Here is an 18284-nt window from a genome sequence, read left to right as displayed (position 1 = left end):
CACACCCAAACATGCATATACACCACCACACAAACACACACACACATACTTAAAGACGGCCCTGTCATATCTAAGAAAAGTTTAAAATTTTTCATTTAAACATATCAACTTGCGCTTACTTCAACGGCTCCATATGTATTTTACTGAAATAAATTCATAATGCCTTTATCGTTTAATTTCTCTCTTTGCCTAGGTATTACGGAGCCATTCTGCCAACCAGGAAGCGCTCCTTTCACAACTGAGGGACCAGCTGGAAGTTCAAGAGTAGGTATTGTAGAATGAGAGTCTATATTCTGTTTGCATGGCTATTCATATGCGTTCTATGCAGTGTATTCCGAATGGAATGCAGTTTGATCTATGGAAAATCTATGCAAAATGAGAAACGCCTCGGAAGAGTTACATTTGCAGATGGGCAATCATGTAGGCAGTATAGTTGTTTTGAAAATAAAAATGGCATTTTGTGCAAGGCAAAATATTCACAAATTCTCTGGTAGTCGCAAGGGGTTGTTTCAGCAAGATTCGTGGCAGCTGGGGGTCCTGCCTCTAGGTACCATATAGTGCGATCTTAGAGTGTGTGCATGAAGCCTTATGTATAGAGATGTCAGCTTTAGTTTGAAAGATAAACATATTTTTATTCATGCATTAGTGCTTATAGTGATCAATGACAGTATGTGGCATACATTAGAATTTGTTTTTGATCAGCGAAAAGCAATTATTCATGAAACTCAAAACAGAAAGCAGAGCCGAGAAAGAATGAAGAAGAATTATGGCCTTCTGACTGGGAAGGTAATTTTAATATAGACGAGCTTGGTCCAAGTCCTGCCGTTTGGATTGATAGATCATCTCGCCGAACTATCATTTCAATAATCTCAATGGCAGTGCAGCCGCGGATACTTGGTACAATATTATAAATTAAATTTATGGCAAATGTCATTGCTGGGAATATGGAAAGAAATCCGTCATTTGTGTTTGTGGACGTTAACATGGGGAAAGAAATGTATGATTCTTTGACAAAACATAACAAAAATGATCGAGTAGATAGGGCTGGCATTACGGCTCACTGAAAATCTCCTTTCTCCATTACTGCTTCATTAATAGGCTTGAATTACAGCGGTATCTGTTTTACTAGCCCTGACTGCTGCGTGAATCGTTGCAACCAATGCTGTGCAGTGCTGTCCCGGTGATTTCAGGCATGGCGAGTGTGTCTATGCAGTTTTCCTAAGAAATTGATCTGCTCGTAATCGTTGTTTTCCTTGGTCTATGTGAACTGCGTATAAAGTAGCGTGCCACGTGGAATAAATGATCATTCTTTCAACCCTTTCTCCATATTCTCGTTTCTGGATATAGCATATCCTGAATACACCATGATACGAGCTTTTTACGATACAGTGAATAACAGTTGCTGGATAAAAGGCCAGGACTGGCAGAATGTGCGCTGCCAGCCATGTAGCCATTTGGTAACTGTGATAGAGGCAAGTAGCCTTGAGTCGGGCAGCTCTTATTGTGCACTGAATGGAGATTGGCCAAGGCAGTGGGGCCAGGTCTTATAGTGCAACCTATTATTGTGCAGAAGTGTGGCTCAATGGTTAGAGCGGCAGACCCTGATGCAGAGGTCTAGCCCGGGACCAGGGTTCAATACCCCGCCTAAGCGGGTCTTGGGCTCAATAAATTCCATGGACCTGATAATTCTCGCCTCGGTGCCTATTCCAATCATGGAGTCCCACTCTGCAACTCTGGGCAATAGCTTGCTTAATCTCCACAACAGCCCCCACAACGCTAAGGATGCCTGGCCTCCACCTTGGGGGTGCCCAGGAGTGGACACCTCACAGGGAAAGCCAGGATGGGTTCCACAGCGGTATTCGTGCAAGCACCTTGAGACCCTTGCGGGTGAGTAGTACGCTATACAAGTATCAATTTACAATGTGCAACTCTTCTGGCGAAAATGGTTGATATAGAGAATATGTGGTATCTAGAATTCTATAATTAATAAAGGATCTAAGCTAAAAGGTAAATGCTACCTGACACCATACATGTTTAAAAGTTAATACCTTCAGAAAGGGTGTACAGTGTTGTACAGTAACATATCTGTGCGCTGACTATGTATTGGCAGGTGTAGATGAGAAGTTACCGTGTGCATATCTGATAGAGATAGTGTGGATAGGAGTAGCTAGAATTATTTAATTATTTTTGTAAGTTATGTTAGAAGCAGGTCTGGATTTTGTCTAGGCCTGGGCCGAGTTTGCGGAGTTCCATGTAAACTCCACTGTGCTACACCGAGTTCCACAAGCAGAAGAGTGTGTTAGTGCTGCTTCTTTCGCCTGCTCGAGTAGATCTCAATGTTAACGGATGGTTTCTCAATGTGAGCGGTTGCGACCATCCACGACTGCCCGCGCTGAGAAATCTCGCTGGGACGTGGTCTAGCATTACATTTTCCTCGCTCGCCAACATAACTTTAGTTAGCTTGAGTGAGGAAAAAAACTCTGCTTGAATTTCTTGGAACTCTGCATGCTACGCACAGTGAGGAAAACTTTGCAAACTCTGCGAACGGTGAGGAGTTCACCACCCATGCCTACTTTCGGAATGGGCAAGCTGAGCCCAAGCCCAGGGCATCACTCTTCAGAGGGGTGCACAGAGCTGTCCTCATTAAGGTCAGGACAGCGGCGACCCTCTCGCTTGGCTTCAGTGATTCAGTGTAAATAATTGTATTCACTTTAAACATGATGTATTCAGTGCTTTACCACTTCGTCAGACCCTCTCGTTGCCCTCCCATCTCCTCACTGCCCCCACACACCAAGGACCCCACTCCTCCAACAAACAACTTGGCAGCAGCATGACCAAGCTTATCTGTGCGTGATTAAGATGAGTTAGGGAGGGGGCAGGGCAGCGAAGGTGTTTGTGTTCAGAGGCCTGCCACTGCTGTATTTAGTCAGGGATTGAGCTGTGAACACAAGAAAGGCCCACTTGTTCCTCATTTTATTCACCAACAGCAGCGAGGGCACCGTATATCTTTTTGCCCAGGGCACTATCCGAGCAAGGGCCGGCTCTGAGAATGAATGAAAAGTACATCCCCCCAGCCATTGTCATTCTGTCTGGCTTTGTGATTCACTGTTGGCCTCTTTAAAAGCGCACCTGAGCAATTAAGAAAAGTATAGTGCAGAATGTGTGAACCTAAAAAAAGATAGTAGTTTTAGGCAGAGCTTCCAAAGTGGGGACTGATCAAATTGCGGGCAGGAGGCCGCACACGTCACCGGTGCAAAGACCCACCCTGCATCCATCAAGATTCGTTAAGATGCATACCTTCTACAGACAAGAGCTCTGAATAGGAGCGACAAACATTTCTATTGGCTTATACAATTGGGTATTCACCTTCCCCTTGCTTTAGAAAGGCAATTCCAATTGCTGCTCTGGAGGAAACCACTGCTGGATTGGAATGTTAGCACGTCGTCCACGACTCTAAGGCTGGGAGTTTCATATATTTTGGAGTGTGTGATCTGCCCCGTTGCGAAGCTGACATTGGTTACAGTATAGAACTGAGCAGCACAAACTCCACTGGCTACTCATAGAAATGATGCAGTAGCCATATTAAATGTGGATATTCCCTTCACTGTTGAATGGAGTTAACCTGCTGGAGCAAGATTCATCTAGCAAAGTAAATCACAGCTTTATACTGGCGGGATGAAGGGCTGCTGAGTGGGATGGTCCCACATTCACTGTAATGGGCTGTCAGGGATGTCAGCTACGGTGTTCACAGGGCGATCCAGGAGATGGTTACTTTTTACCAAATTGAATTGCAACATTAAATGGACCCTGTCCAAAGCACTTGTGGGCTGATCCAAATGTGAAAGGCACTTCAAATAAGCAATAGGTAAAGGCAACTAACCCAAAACAACCAATGGCTGAAGGTAGCTGTCTCAAAACTCCTCACTGTAAATGTAAATGTTGATGACCTAATGAATTTGACTGCATCAGAACAATTCATAATATGCTATGTATTGCAATCACATGCAGCGAGTTGCCACTACATGCCATATAATGTCACTGTAGGTACCGTACTGTGTCATAACCTCCAGGTCGCCAAAGCCTGACAAATGGCAATGTCACCTACCAAGTATTGCTACCATACTTCAGGTTTCACCATCATATGAAAACAAACTAAGACAAGTATGATATGCTAAGGCACAAACACAGGCACATTTGCATACAGACCTCTCACTTAGGTCTTTCACGTCTGCTCTTATGTATTTTCATGCTCTGTTTCTCCTTAGCTTTGTGGGAAAGTGCTATCCTATGCCAGGGAAGCTCTTTGTAGGTATGTATATGAATAAGGGGCACCCCAGTAACCTTGGGACCTGGTTAATCAAGTAATAAAGAGAAACAGTGGCCCCTCAATGGGGAAGTGTAAACATCTAATTCTTTGGAGAATTTGGTTTGCCCATCAAACGATTGGTTTCATTTATAAACAAGACAGTTTTTTTCAGTTTGTTCAATAATAGAAAAACACCATTGCATTTTCTTTATACTCAAGCCAAATTGAAAAGAAAAAAGGTGATCACAAATGGCGAAATGTTGCAGTGCAAGTGAAATAAGTGAGTGTAAAGTATGCTGGTGCTATACAGTATATGTACATGGAAGTGACTGATTCAGGATGCAAAAGAGATTATTACACACTCTGACACGGAGTGAAATGCTACAGAATCAACTAAAAACAGTAAACTATTATTCTGTCAACATTTCGACCCTATGCATATAATTTCTGCACCTGTCTGGGCATGAGGACAGGGCAGTACAATTGGATGGGTAGTTTGATCCTTGGATGGCCACTGTTTAAGCACAATAGGGCCCTGACTGAACCGCTGCTCCTCATGGAGGCACCCAAATGATTCATTTCTGGAAGAAGGTGAAGGAGATTCTAGAAGCCAGCTGGAGGTTATGAAAAAATGGTATGATCAGAAGGCCACTATGGCTTAGCTTCAGCCTGACCAAAAAGTATGGGTGATGGAGCCTCCTGGACGCAGGGCCCCGCAAGACAAATGGTTCAGGCCCTATGAAGTGAAAAAGGTAAAGGGGGTGTCACCTAGTTGGTGAACTTCAAGATCCGGAGGAACCCTTTACTGGTCCTGCACCTTAATCGCCTCAAACCCCACTTCAAGAGCTCTGAGGTTACCATGCACCTGGTCAAGGATGATGGAGTGGAGGAAACTGAACCTCTCCCTGACTGCTTTTCTTCCAAGAAGCTGGATTGGTCAGTAGAGGGTGTCAACCTCTCCCCTACCCTGACCATAGAACAACAGAGGGACTGTTGCCAAGTTTTGGGACAGTGTCCCTCTCTCTTCTCCCTCACCCAGGGCTTTTTACATGGTGTACCCATGATATTGACACTGGGGATCGGATGCCTGTGACAAATAAGATTTACTGGATAGCATTAAGGAGGAAGTCTTCAAAATGGTGGAGCTTGGTATAATTGAGCCCCCAGGCAGCTCCTGGTCCACCCCAGTGGTGCTGGTTTTCAAGGCTGACTTTCCAGGTACCACTCCTGAACTTAGGTACTGTGGAGTACCTGGGGCTCAATGGAGTTACTAAGACTGATGCGCACCCCATTCCATGAGCGGATGAGGTAATGTATCGGTTGGCGGCTGCTAAGTTCCTCAGCATGTTTGATTTAATGTTGGGTGTACTGGCAGACTACTCTAACTGAGGAGACCAAAGAGAGGACTCCATTATCTATCCCAGAAGGCCACTTTTAATTATAGGCACTGGCCGTTGGGTTGAAGAACGCCCCAGCAACGTTCCAGAGATTGCTCAACCAGGTCCTGACTGGGTTGGAGAACTTCAGTATTGCCTATCTAGAAGACATTGCAGTTATAGCTGGGAGGACCACCTGTTCCTCGTCAGGGAAGTGTTTCAGCTTCTGACTATCAAGGACACTAAGTGCCAGATAGGACAGGGTTTATTTATTTAATGCGATTTTATATACCGCGAACATTACCCAAAGGTATCAGAGTGCTTTACAAAAGAACCAGTTGTGATACATAAGGAATTTGGATTACATTAGTTACATAAGAGATACAAACAGAGAAAAAATTGCAAATGTACAAAGTGTAAAGTCACTCACAGGAGAGATATCAACAGGAAAAAATGTCACATGTACAAGTTGTAGTCACTCAAGGAGAGATACAAACAGATACACACTCTAAAATCACATAGGAATGGTGGTAAGTACAAAGGTCTACTACTTATACTAGTGGTTAGAGTTCTATGTATACAAATACTAAATTCGCACAGGATTACATTTTAACAGCGATTAGGCTTGGGCAATTATACAATACATATTTATATATTGAAGGCAGTCTAGCAAAAAGAGAAAAACGATCGAGGGTCATCAGGAGGTGTGGGGAGGGAAGAAAGAACGAAACAAAGGTCAAACAAAATGGCAGGTCTGGGTCGTGGGTATAGATGGAGAACATCTCCAAAAATGGCAGGATGCACAAAAGTCACCAAAGTCAAGAATACGGAAGAGGAACCCAGAGAGCAGGATTCCGTTGAGTAGAGTCAGAGGGGGGATGCAGCCACAAAACCAAAGGTGACCGGAGGGTTTTAAGATGCGTGCACAGGCTCTGGACCATGGGGGTATCGGCGTCAATGATCCGCAAGAAGAAGGTCCAGAGAAATGAGAATGGGAGTTAGGGAGTAGTCTTGGCAAAAAGGGAAGCAGCAGCGAGCTTCTGGGGAGGAGGGGGCGGGCGCGCCTCCCAGGCTCGGAATGGTATGGAGCGCCCGGGAGCGTCGCACCGCAGACAGGGCCGAATAGATTCACCATCACTGCACCCCCATACTTGCAGTGTACTCACGGGTCCCAGATGTCCGATCATGGTTACTAAAAATAAACATGGTGGCTCTGGAATAGTTTCGCGAAATGGAGTGCTCGGCACTTGGACGTCTACTGCAGCGGGAGGATCCATCCTCTTGCCCGGCAGTGCTGCTGCTCGATTGCAACAGCATTTTGTGTGATTGCAACATAAGTTGTTGGAGAGGGGGCACATGGGGGTTGATGGGTTGAAAGACTGAAAGAAGGCCGGGCTCAGCTGTCCTCGCACCTTCAGTCACGGAAGCAGGGGCTGTGTGCTCGGATTCTTGGGTGGGGGCACTTCCGTGAGAATGTCTGCACCCCCCGATCTGTGGCGGGACAGGCCGCTCTGATGAAGAGTGTTCTCTGGGGTCCTGGGGTGGGTGGGGGGCTTCCATCCGCTGCCCAGTGCACCTCCAGCATGCTAACGACAGGAGTCCCCCCTGTGGTGCTCAGGTGCTGAGATGCGTCTGACGAGTGTTGTCACGGTCACTCCACTGGTACCGGGGGATCGTTGGGTCATTCTTAGATTGTAAGCGGCGAGGACCACATGCCGCTGGACTGGGCAGGGCACCCATGCTCAAAGGCCCTGATTTCTCCCAGGAGTTCATTGTGCAGACATATGCCTCAGGGCATGGCATAGGGGCTGGCTTTCTCAGCTAAATGTAGAGGGCCTAGTTCAATTAGTGGTCTTCATTAATAGGAGGTTTCTGCCCCTGTAACAGATGTCGAGTGCAGTAGAAAGGACAGTCTTTGCAGTGGCCTGGGCACTGAAGAAGTTAAGACTGTACCTGTTTGGGGCTCACTTCATTCTCATTTTATGAGCATGACTGCACATTGGCACATTTAGAGTCTGTGCACATGAATCAAGCACTGGTTGAGATATGTAAGCTAGCGCACGTATTGGCACACCTTTATTACTCGTGCCTCCAGTGTAATTATTAAGCACAATTGCAAATTGGAACATCATGGATATTTAGGCCAGTGCAAGAATAGGCAAGCCTTCAGAATCTATGTCTGCTTTGTAATTCACTGGTATATCATGCATAACGCATGATACTACGGTTGGAGTATGATGTTATGCTTCACTCGCACTAACAGATTCTTTGAGATGTCATTTTTATTTTATAGGGGCACGTTTGAGGTGTAGACACACACTTAGCATGATCAGTTATATGGATACTGTTAGAAATGGGATTTCTGGTTGGCTAAGACTTCCACCAGAGCCAGGCAGAAGCCACCACTCTAGTCAGGGCAAAGGAGTTACACACTGAAGATAACCCCTGTTCACCCCCTTGATAGCCTGGCACGAGCAATCAGGCTTATCCCCGAGGCAATGTGTAAAGAGTTTGAACAACACACACACACAGAAGCAACCCACTAGGCACACCACAAAAGAAACTTCACACAAGGATATATAAAAATTGCCTTCATATTATCATAAACACATTAGAATCATAAGCACACATCTACACTGTGCCAACTGGCACCAGGTAATAATTTACAGGGGATTATATACAAGACAGGGCCAATCGGGCCGCTGTCAGACCCATCACCACAGATAGTAAAGATAGCACAACCAGTAACTACTATAATGAACTCAACATTATATCACATTAGCGCTAAGCAGTAGCCATAAACACATTATGCATAAATCAGCAATGCACCACCGTACACTGACCAAGGTGCATACATCACCCTAGGGCCTTGCGCCCTACCAGTACACCCATAAAGTGCACACAGCACCTTAGTGTAATCATTAAACTGACCCCAGGCCAACTGGCCATTCACTGGGACTCAAATGCCCTCTGTCCAGAAAGTCAGGGCGTAATTAGAGGACCTCCTTCGGGCCCTCTGGCTCCCTGGGCAGCAAAAGCAATGCGCACCAAGCACTGGCACACACGATGCCAGGTGAGCCCCACTCCTGGACCCTGAACACAAGATTGCCCTCTGGTACAGCTGCCCGCAACTGTATTACAGCTGGGAAATCAGGCACTGGCACTACCAGGCCTTGTGAGCTCCATTCACTGGGCTCTTCAGGTGCCTCCTCTTGCATGGGGGAGGCATCGACAACGTGCAAAATGGAACCCCACTTACCGGGGTCTCCTGGCTGCTGGGGGGAAGGCACCAACAATGTGCCTCAACAGCCCCTGTTCTGGGAACCAAATGGCCATTGTTGCAGCTGCCCGCCACTGTGGTGCAGCTATGACCACATCTCGGCACCACTGTGCCTCAGCGAGCGACAACACAGATCCGCTCTGCCCCACTCACTGGGGCTTCTATGAGTGCCTTTGCAGCACAATGAAAAAGAAAGGCTCCAGCACACCGGACTGCCTGGGGGCTCCTCTGGACTTCGCTGGCTGGGGATAGGCACTGCCAATGTGTCTCAGTCAACCCCGGGGCCTCTCCTCACTTGTCCGGCAGCATGCGGGGCTCTCCCAGCTCACGGGAGCCCCACCTATGTCCAGACCTCCGCAGTCTGACTTCCTGATCTCTGGCTTCGCCTACTGTCAGGCACCATCACGCCTGACTTTCGGGTCGCTGCTTTCGATTGTGGCGGCTCCTCTTCGGTGATCCAAAAGTGCATGGTGGGCTCCCGCCAGCAATGCACAAATGCGGGAAGGGCTCCCACCAGTAATCGTGTACAAAACAATGTGGGGTGGGCTCCGACCAGTACTGGACAAATGCAGAGTGGGCTCCCGCTGCAATAAACAGCGCAGGGGAATCCCACATGGCAGGATTCCCTCACAGCCCATCGCAGCCCAGCACTGCAGACACCCACGCTCCTTCTTCACCTGGCAGTCCACATATAGTGCTTACGAGACACCAGGGCCCTCAAATTCAAGGGGCAGAGCTGGGCCCAGGCAGGCTAGCACACAGGGCCCTCTAGCAGGAAGGCAGTCCCTTGTGGTGGTTCCTCTTGGGGCCCAACAGCAGCAAGCCCCACGTCACAGGGAAGCACAGGAACAGCACAACCTTTTCATGGGGTCACAGCCTCAATATTTAAATATTTATACACCATTTGCATTGCCTGCCCGGCTCAGGGCTTGGGGGAACCAGTCTGAATTGGTTTTGGGGGGTTCTGGAGCACTTTGTTGACAAGGCTCCTCTTCCCCTTTGGCAGGTGGGGGCTCGTCATCAGACACACCACAGGGGGGCAGAGCCAGCATTCACCTAGGCAGGCACAGACCCATTCAGGTTCAGGGGACTACTCCTCCCACTACTCCAAATGCAGATCCCCTATTCAGCCTAGCGCTGACTCACCCTGCCCTCCCTGGAGCCACACATGCCTCACCAGCCCCTGTCCCTCCAAAGCCAAGCCAGACATGCAATCCACATCAGGCAGGCAGACACAGAGCACACAGAGATGCCAACTTCTAAAAGTCAAGGAAAAATCAAGGGCCTTGACTCTACTCAGTAAGGCTGAGTCAATATAGCACAAACCAAAACAAGTGCCAATACTGAACTCTAGTTACCATCCACTTTATCGCTGGGACCAATGCAAGTCCGTCACAGGTTCCATGAACACTCAATTCACGTATTCTTTTTATTTTAAATCTTTAACTTATTTTCAATAAAAACATACAAATACACATAAATGATCAATGAAACAAGTACAACAAATGCAGAAACCACTCCTTCCCAATGTAAGAACTTACAAAAAGACACCACAGTCACTCAATATTCTCCCTCAACCATTCAATGTTCATTCCAGACACATGACCAACTCCACACACCCACAAGTTCACCCAAGGGTTAAGCCAGATTCACTCACAGTTTTTTGGAAAGGCATAACACAATTGGGAACACAACGCACACAGCCAAACAACATCAAACTTGAACACCAATTTAAATAAAGCAATGCACCAAAATATCAACAGAGTAAATAAAAAAGCATGTTACAGTGCATCACAAACACCAACTTAATTTTGAATATGTTTGTTTGACTAGAAAATGCGCAAGGTTGACGTGTTTCAAACCCTTTGACTAGCAGGGTTCTCCTCAGGACCATCACAATCTATAAGAGAAAGAGAAACACATACTCTTACTACTCCGACCACTTAGTGTCAATCAACGGCATGAAAGCACCCAACCGGTGCTCACGCTTCTTACCTTACTCATAAGAGTTATGTGTCTGGGGCCAAGTCCAACAGATACATAATGGCATAATGTTTTTCACCACTTCATGAGTGTTTTGGTAACACTTCATTTAACTTGTTTAATTTCACTAATGTCTTTAAATGTAGAAGCCATGCTGTCCACATTCATCTATTTATTTTTGTAGTTACCCCTGATGAAGGGTTTATTTGACCCAACATGCATTGGGTGATTTAAACCATAGGAAATATATCATTGTATGTGCTCTCTGTAAATCAATGGTCATCTTGAGGATGTTAGAGATTGCATTTCAAGGCTAATGAAGATTGATGAAACTTTATTTTGAGCGTGGTGTACAAGGATATACAACTGTCATTAAATCAACAGTCAACAGTAGCATATTTGTTTGTAAATTATTTTCAATTTATTGTTATAAACTTTGGTGAACCTACGGGTCACATATATAATGCATCTTGGAGCTAGGAGGTGAGTTCACTACCAGCAACAGTTCTACTTTTAGAAAGTTGCCATTTTCTTGTCAAAACCATTTGGTGCCTGCAGCCTGTCCCTGGTCACATGACTAGGTGTAGATGACACATGGTCTTTGTGTTTTTCTCCCAGACAGTGAGATATTGGGAAGCTAGTTGTTAGCAGAATGGTCCACTCTGGGATAATGAGGGGGAGGAGCTGTCACCTACCACAGTTGCACACCACTAAGACTCTGCCTGAGCACTTTCAAAAATGAGTTTGACACTAATCTATTTTGACCACAGACAATCTGGGACCAGGGCAGGGAGCCAGGAAATTCCAGGGACCTCTTGGGTTGGAAACCTACTGGATGCTTTTCCAACGTCAAAGCGGGCACCAGGTATAAATATTAGACCTCATACCCCAACTCTTCAGTACACATCTGGACCTGTGGAAGACTCGGAAGAAGGACTGCTATGCTATTCTGGAAGAAGGATTCCCACTCTGCTGCCTGAATGAAGGGCCTAGACTTGCATTTTGACCCAGGACCACCAGATTGACTCCATGGGATGGCCTTCTGATCTGAACCTCAGGTACAGAAGGTTCCAACCACCTTGTATACAGCACCTGAAATCTGCCAGCTGTAAGTCCTACCCTCCCAAGTGACGTCACTCCAGTCCTGTACCCTTGGAAGTGGGCCTCCAGGTGCTCCTGCCAGCCGAATTGTAGTCCCAGCAGAACCGATGCATCGGAGCCACTGCGCAAAGCATCACCTTTCCAAAACTCAGCATCAGACCGTTGCATATACAGCCTCCAGTGCAGGACTTCGCATCACCATCCACAGCTTACCAGGAATCGCTGCTGCATGATGTATCCTTGATGCAGGCCTTCACATTTCAACTATATCCTTGATGACAATGCCGGACTCCACATGGCAAGCCCTTTAGCTTCATCAGAATCCAATGGTGCATGACATAGCTCAAAGCAGGACTTCACTTCACCCCTTGTTTAATTAATCCTCGCCGATGATGCAGGACCACACATTACAGCTTGCAGCTCTAAGGAATTGCTGCTACATGTAGCATATTCGACCCAAACTCCGCAATGCTCTGCAAACCAGGATTTAAGGTACTCTTGTTCAGCGAGCTTAACTGGACCCCTGTAGCCAGCCCGCACTCCATCACGGTTGGCCTGAACTTGTAACTCTGTCCCGGTCCAGTGTGACCAGCTAGCCACAATTGGAAACTTGTGCTTTTTGGCACTATTGTCACCTAAGTCTTTCAAATTGCATATCTCCTGCTCTACTGATTGTTTTTTGAAATTTTGGTCTAACATTATTTATTAATATTTATTCTGTTTTTCTAAATTGGTGCGAGATTTTTGTTGTGTTGTGTTTATACTTTACTATTGGTTGAAGTACTGCACAAATACTTTGCACAATACCTCTAAGTTAAGCCTGATTACTTTAGTGCCTTGCTACCAAAGGGTTAAGCACAGGTTAATTTGGGGTTTGCTTGTGACTTTACGCTGACAGGGATTGTGGTTACTGCTTATTGATGCTCAATAAGTAATCCAATTTCTCACAGTTACACACCAAAGTCTCTCTAAGCAGAATCAAGAATGCGGTCATGAAAGTGCAGGAGATTAAATTCATAGGTACATCTTACTTAGTTTCTCCCAAATCATGCATTCCCTTGCTTGGCACCAAAAGATTTGGAAAGGAGAAGGTGAACTGACTCCAGTGATCTAGCATAGACACGCTGAGACTTGATCCATCCATATCCACTACTCTGGAAAATAGACCAGGGCAAAAAAAAGAGAGCATCAATGAGCAGGTAGTAGCTGCGCATAGCAATGTGGCCACCAACTGTCCCCTAAACCAAAATTCCCACAAACAACAAGCTGAACAATCAAAATTCGTAGACACTGAGGAATTTAGTATAAATATATTGGTAAAGGTTTTTTATTACCAGCTTCAGTGGTGGTTGGTACTTGAGAGTATGCGTGGCTTCTCCACACTTCAACATCCTGATTGTGTTCCTGTAAAATCTGTGGCCATGAAATGCACTTCATATTCTATCCAATGTCAGATACATACACCTATCAAATATTTATATTTGACCCAATCCTGAGCAGCTTTCTTGGGAGCTTACTCCCAGCTCTCCTCCACCAGGCTGAGAGGCCCTCTAACAAGGTGCCCAGACACAAATTCAAGTGGGCTGAATCCAACCTCCTTCTGCAGTACCTCCCTGCTTGCAAACAACAGGCACAGCAGGAGGACATTGCAATTCTGCCTCAAGAGCTCTGACAGGGCCATGATCATGTCTTTGCGGTTCTTGTTGAGCCATTCAACAAGCCTGGGTATAAAAGGGTATGAAAAACATATATATTAATCCACTCTCATCCCACATGGAATTCATGTGTGACAACAGACAGTTGGTACCATGGTCAGATACTACCTCATTGGGGAACCCCATCAGTGCTTTTGCGGGCGCAGTCACTGTCCTGAGGTGTATAGCCTTCAGTTCAACAAGACCAGGATGAACCGGTTGCCCAGGGCTGTCTTGGGGTCCAGATCCTAAACAGTGGTAATGGACACACTTTCCAGGGAAGTGCCGACAACTGGAAGGGGAATCAAGGGAGCCTTGTGTTCCTGCCTAACTTCCCACTGGCATGGCAGGTGGGACATGACCTGCAGAACATATCTAATGCCATCATCATTCTGGTCCAATAAAAGTGGGAGACAAGCCTGCCAAAGGTATTGTCTTGTCCCAGATGGCCTGCCAGGGGAACATCATGAGACAGCTCCAGTAGGAAGACCTTGTACCACTGGGAGACCACCAACACACAGGTTCCACCAGACTCAGGGCCCTTATACAGGAGACCATTCTCCCAGTAGATCAGTTGATCACCAGAGGTACCTTCCTTGAGGGCTTGTTGTCAGGGAACAACTTCTTTTTCTGCTCAGTTAGGGATTGGGAGACCTGACCCATAGAAATGGTTCGGGGACCTTTACAGAACTCCTTGTTTTTATGTTTATCTCCCCCTCCTTTCTCTGGTGGAGACCCTGACCATCTTTGTGGTGAGACCCCCAGATAACTTCTGTTGGGCCCTGGTGCTGAGCTAGCGACTCACCTCCTCAGAAAGCTCTCTTGATTAAGTGAGCTTGCTTTCAATAAGGTGTTGCAGCAGACCTAAAAATAAAGACTGAACATGTGCTCTCTTGCAATCAAATTTTACAGCCCCTGATAATAGTTCCCTTCAATGCCCTTCACCCAGCCAACCAGGACCCAGCAAAAGGAATCTACACGATCCTCCCAGTACTGATGGACCAGCTTATAACTGTTCCTAAATTTCTGCTTGTACTTTTCTGGGGTGAGGGGCACACTGATAAGTGTTTCTTTCATGGGGCTACCTCATTCTGTCTCTCCTCTCATGGCCAGTAGGGTGTCCCTCCATTCATTAGTCATGTGCCTCCCTAGATTAGCTCCACAATACTTTTCAGAGATCCTTTCCATCTCCATATCAACCCCATAGGTTTCAAACCATGTATCAATGTCTGCCCAAAATGCAGTCGCAAAACATTCCCATTTTACTATCTACTTCAAGTAGGTGGTAACCCATTTGCAAATAGGAAGGAGTCCCCAAGGTACCCCTTCCCCTATGTGAATGCATAAAAAACATGTTTTTTGAGAAGGCAGTGATCACAAGACCACTGCCTGATCTTTAAAAAATAACCTGAAACTTTCATTCTTCTTTTTGAAATGCATCCCATTTTCCTTTAAGGAAAATGGGGTGTATTTAAAAAAAAACTTTCCTTTATTTAAAAGCCAACACAGACATGGTGGCCTGCTGTTCCCAGTAGACCACCATCACAGTGGTTTTAGCGATTACCTATGGGTCGAAAATTGTGGCCTTCCTCATGAATATTAATGAGGTAGGTCAATTGTGACCCCAATAGTGATCGCTAAATGTGTCAAAGACACAGTACATACATGATTGCAATTTTCTGAAAGCAAATCACAAAAATTTCCTAATAGGAAATCTCACAAGGAAACCTATGTACATGTTGCCCCCGATCCTTAGCGATGATGTTTTCAGAAGATACTGCAGGTACACTGCCACCAATATTGCTAGATTCTGCAGACTCAGACTCCTCTCATGAGCCATTTTCTCTCCTCTGCCTTCATGGTCAAGTTATTCTCTTTCTTCTTAAGCTTGGCCATCTGCAGCTGAAACTTCCTTACAGTTTTCCTGTCTATCTACTCCTGTGGGGCAAACCTCAGGAAGATACACTGCTCCCCTCTCTGGCAGGGAGCTCAAACACAGGAAATAAGTCATCCCCCTAAGATGGAGGCTGCATCTCATGACTGTTGTCCAAGTCCTCTCCTTGCCTTTCCATATCATCACCCCTTTCTGTTGCTGTAACCAGTGACCAGTGGACTTCCACCCAAGCCCTCAGCACCTTTTGGAGCTCCACTTTCCTGGTGTTGCTCTTGGCTGGAAGTCCCCTCTCCTTGAGTTGGGCCACAGTGTAGGTATCCATGCTGGCCAGCTCAAATGCCATCCTTGCAGGTGTGGCTTCATGCTCAGCTGTCAAGTAGAATTAGAGGGAATTTGAGATAAGCGAAAAGGTCAATCAAGTAGAATAAAAAAAAAAAAACTCAAATTGGAATCAAAATATTTACCTGGGATTTTAGTGTAGCACAAAATCAATGTATAAGAGTGCACAAACACAAGTCTTAGGGGTCTATTAGGATGGCGGGCGGATTGCCCCCGCCGGGCTGGCGTTAGTCACCACTGGCTCAGCGGGGGCGATCTGCCCGCAATCTAAACTTCAAAGACCACCAGCCATATTAGGATGGGGGTTCGCAGCAGACAGAAAGACCGTCGGCCACTTTTCCACCTTTCGACTCATCGATCGGTGGAAAACATGGTTAATATCCATCCATGTTATGATCACTGCAGAGATCAGCATTTCCATGGCGGCTATGCCCCCATGGAAAGGCATTTGGTCTTTGCTTTTGGGGACCCGCAGCGGGCCCCCAGAATGTTGGGGGGGTGGGGATGCACATGGGGGGGTACCTATGGTACACCTCTGCATTGGCATGGACAAAGTGGCAGGCACCGCCCGGTGCCTGTCACCTTGTGCATGCCAATGCACGACGTGCATTCCCAGCATTGTGGCGGGCGGTGCTGTGAGCATCGCCCACCACAATGCTGGGAATAGGAGATACCACCGCCATGATTGCATCCTAATTGCAGGTGCGGGACCGCCGGACCCCTTGCGGATGGTCCCGCATTCCGTTACGGTGGCGGGCGGACTTTGTCCACCTCCCATTGTAATGGAACCCTAAATACTCACCTCTGAACACCAATGTAAGAAATTGGGTTAATGGTTGAGCGGAATTACACCCTACTCAAGAGGCAACCATAATCCTTTTCAGGATGAAGTCACAAGCAAACTCTAAATGAACCTGAGCTTCACTCTCTGGTAACTTGGCACAAAAGCAGTTAGGCTTAACTTAGAGGCAGTGTGTAAAGTATTTATGTCGTACCTCAATCAGTAATAAAAGGAAAATGCAACACAAAAAATTCTCACACTAATTTAAACAAATAGAGTGAAATGTGATATATAATTTAGGACCAGAATGGCAAAAATCCAATCAGTAGACCCGGAGATATGCAATTTTAAAGATTTCGGTAAAAATAGCGCCAAAAAGCACAAGTTGACAACTGTAAATATCTGGTCGTGCCAGACCAGGGCAAAATCACAAGGTCGGGCTATCCAAGAATAACTGTGGGCCGGTTACAGGGACCCAGTTAGGCCCACTGAACAAGAGTTCCTTAAAAGCCAGTTTGCGAAGCATTGCAGAGCATTGCGGAATCTAGCATCGAAGATGCCTTGTACAGCAGGTGTTCCCAGGAGCAGTGAACAAAGCTGTATGCGAGGTCCTGGGTCATTGTTGAGGATGTCCTTGATGAGAGATCGGGATGCTAAGTCCTGCATTAGGGCTTACAATACTCAGACCTGTGTTGTCGTCGAGCATGCCATTGACGAGGGGCTTGTGATGCGAAGGTCTATATCGAGGAGGCGTCGCACAGCGGTGGTTCCCGGAAGGTTGAGGGTGGGAATGCGAAGTCCTGCTCTGGAGATGGTGCATGCAGCAGTCTCGATGAGGAATTCTAGAGGTGATGCTTTGCACAGTGGCTTCGATGTGTCTTTCTGCTGGGACCACAATTGGGCTGACAGGAGCAACTGGAGGCCTACTTCCAAAGTTCCAGGACTAGGGTGGCACCACTTGCAAGGGCAGGACTCACAGCTGGCAGAGCTAAGTTGCTGGAGACAAGGTGGTGGAGCCTTCTGTCCCAGAGGCTTTGGTCAGAAGGATAGCCAGCTAGCCCTTGGAGTCACTCTGGTGGTCCTGGGTTCATGAGTGAGGTCACGTCCTTCACTCAGGCAGCAAGCGGCAGGGCAGCAGAGTGGCAGTCCTTCTTGCAGAGCATCACATCTGTCCTTCTTCCACAGGTTCAGATGTGTACTGAACTGTTAGGGTCTGCAGTCCACTGTTTGTACATGGTGCCCACTATGAAGTTGAAGAAACATCCAGAGGTTTCCTCCCCAGAGATGACAGGCTCTCTGCCCTGGACTCAGGTTGTCTGGGGTCACAATAGACTAGTTTCAAACTCCTTTGTGAGAGTGTTCAGGCAGAGCGTTTGTGATGAGCAAGTTCGGCATGTGACAGCTCCTCCCCTTCATTATCTCAGAGTGGCCCATCCTGCCAACACCTAACTTCCCTTTGTATGGGAGAACTACATACAGTCCAAGTGCCAGCTCCACCTAGTCATGTGACCCATGGATAGGCTCCAGGCA

General features: G+C 46.6%; 1 protein-coding gene across 1 annotated transcript in view; it reads left to right on the top strand.

Moving 5' to 3' along the window:
• The window catches only part of LOC144827230 (uncharacterized), a 630276-nt gene that overhangs the window by 209144 nt on the left and 402848 nt on the right, over positions 1-18284 (top strand). The window contains exon 3 of the mRNA XM_078685614.1: positions 194-264. Coding sequence (XP_078541740.1) covers positions 194-264 — 71 coding nt within the window. The remainder of the gene's footprint in view (positions 1-193; positions 265-18284) is intronic.

This window comes from Lissotriton helveticus, chromosome 4_1 (assembly GCF_964261635.1).
Source record: "Lissotriton helveticus chromosome 4_1, aLisHel1.1, whole genome shotgun sequence".
Lineage (NCBI taxonomy): Eukaryota > Metazoa > Chordata > Amphibia > Caudata > Salamandridae > Lissotriton > Lissotriton helveticus.
Note: the sequence above shows the minus strand (reverse complement) of the source record. Positions and strands in the feature narration are given on the sequence as shown.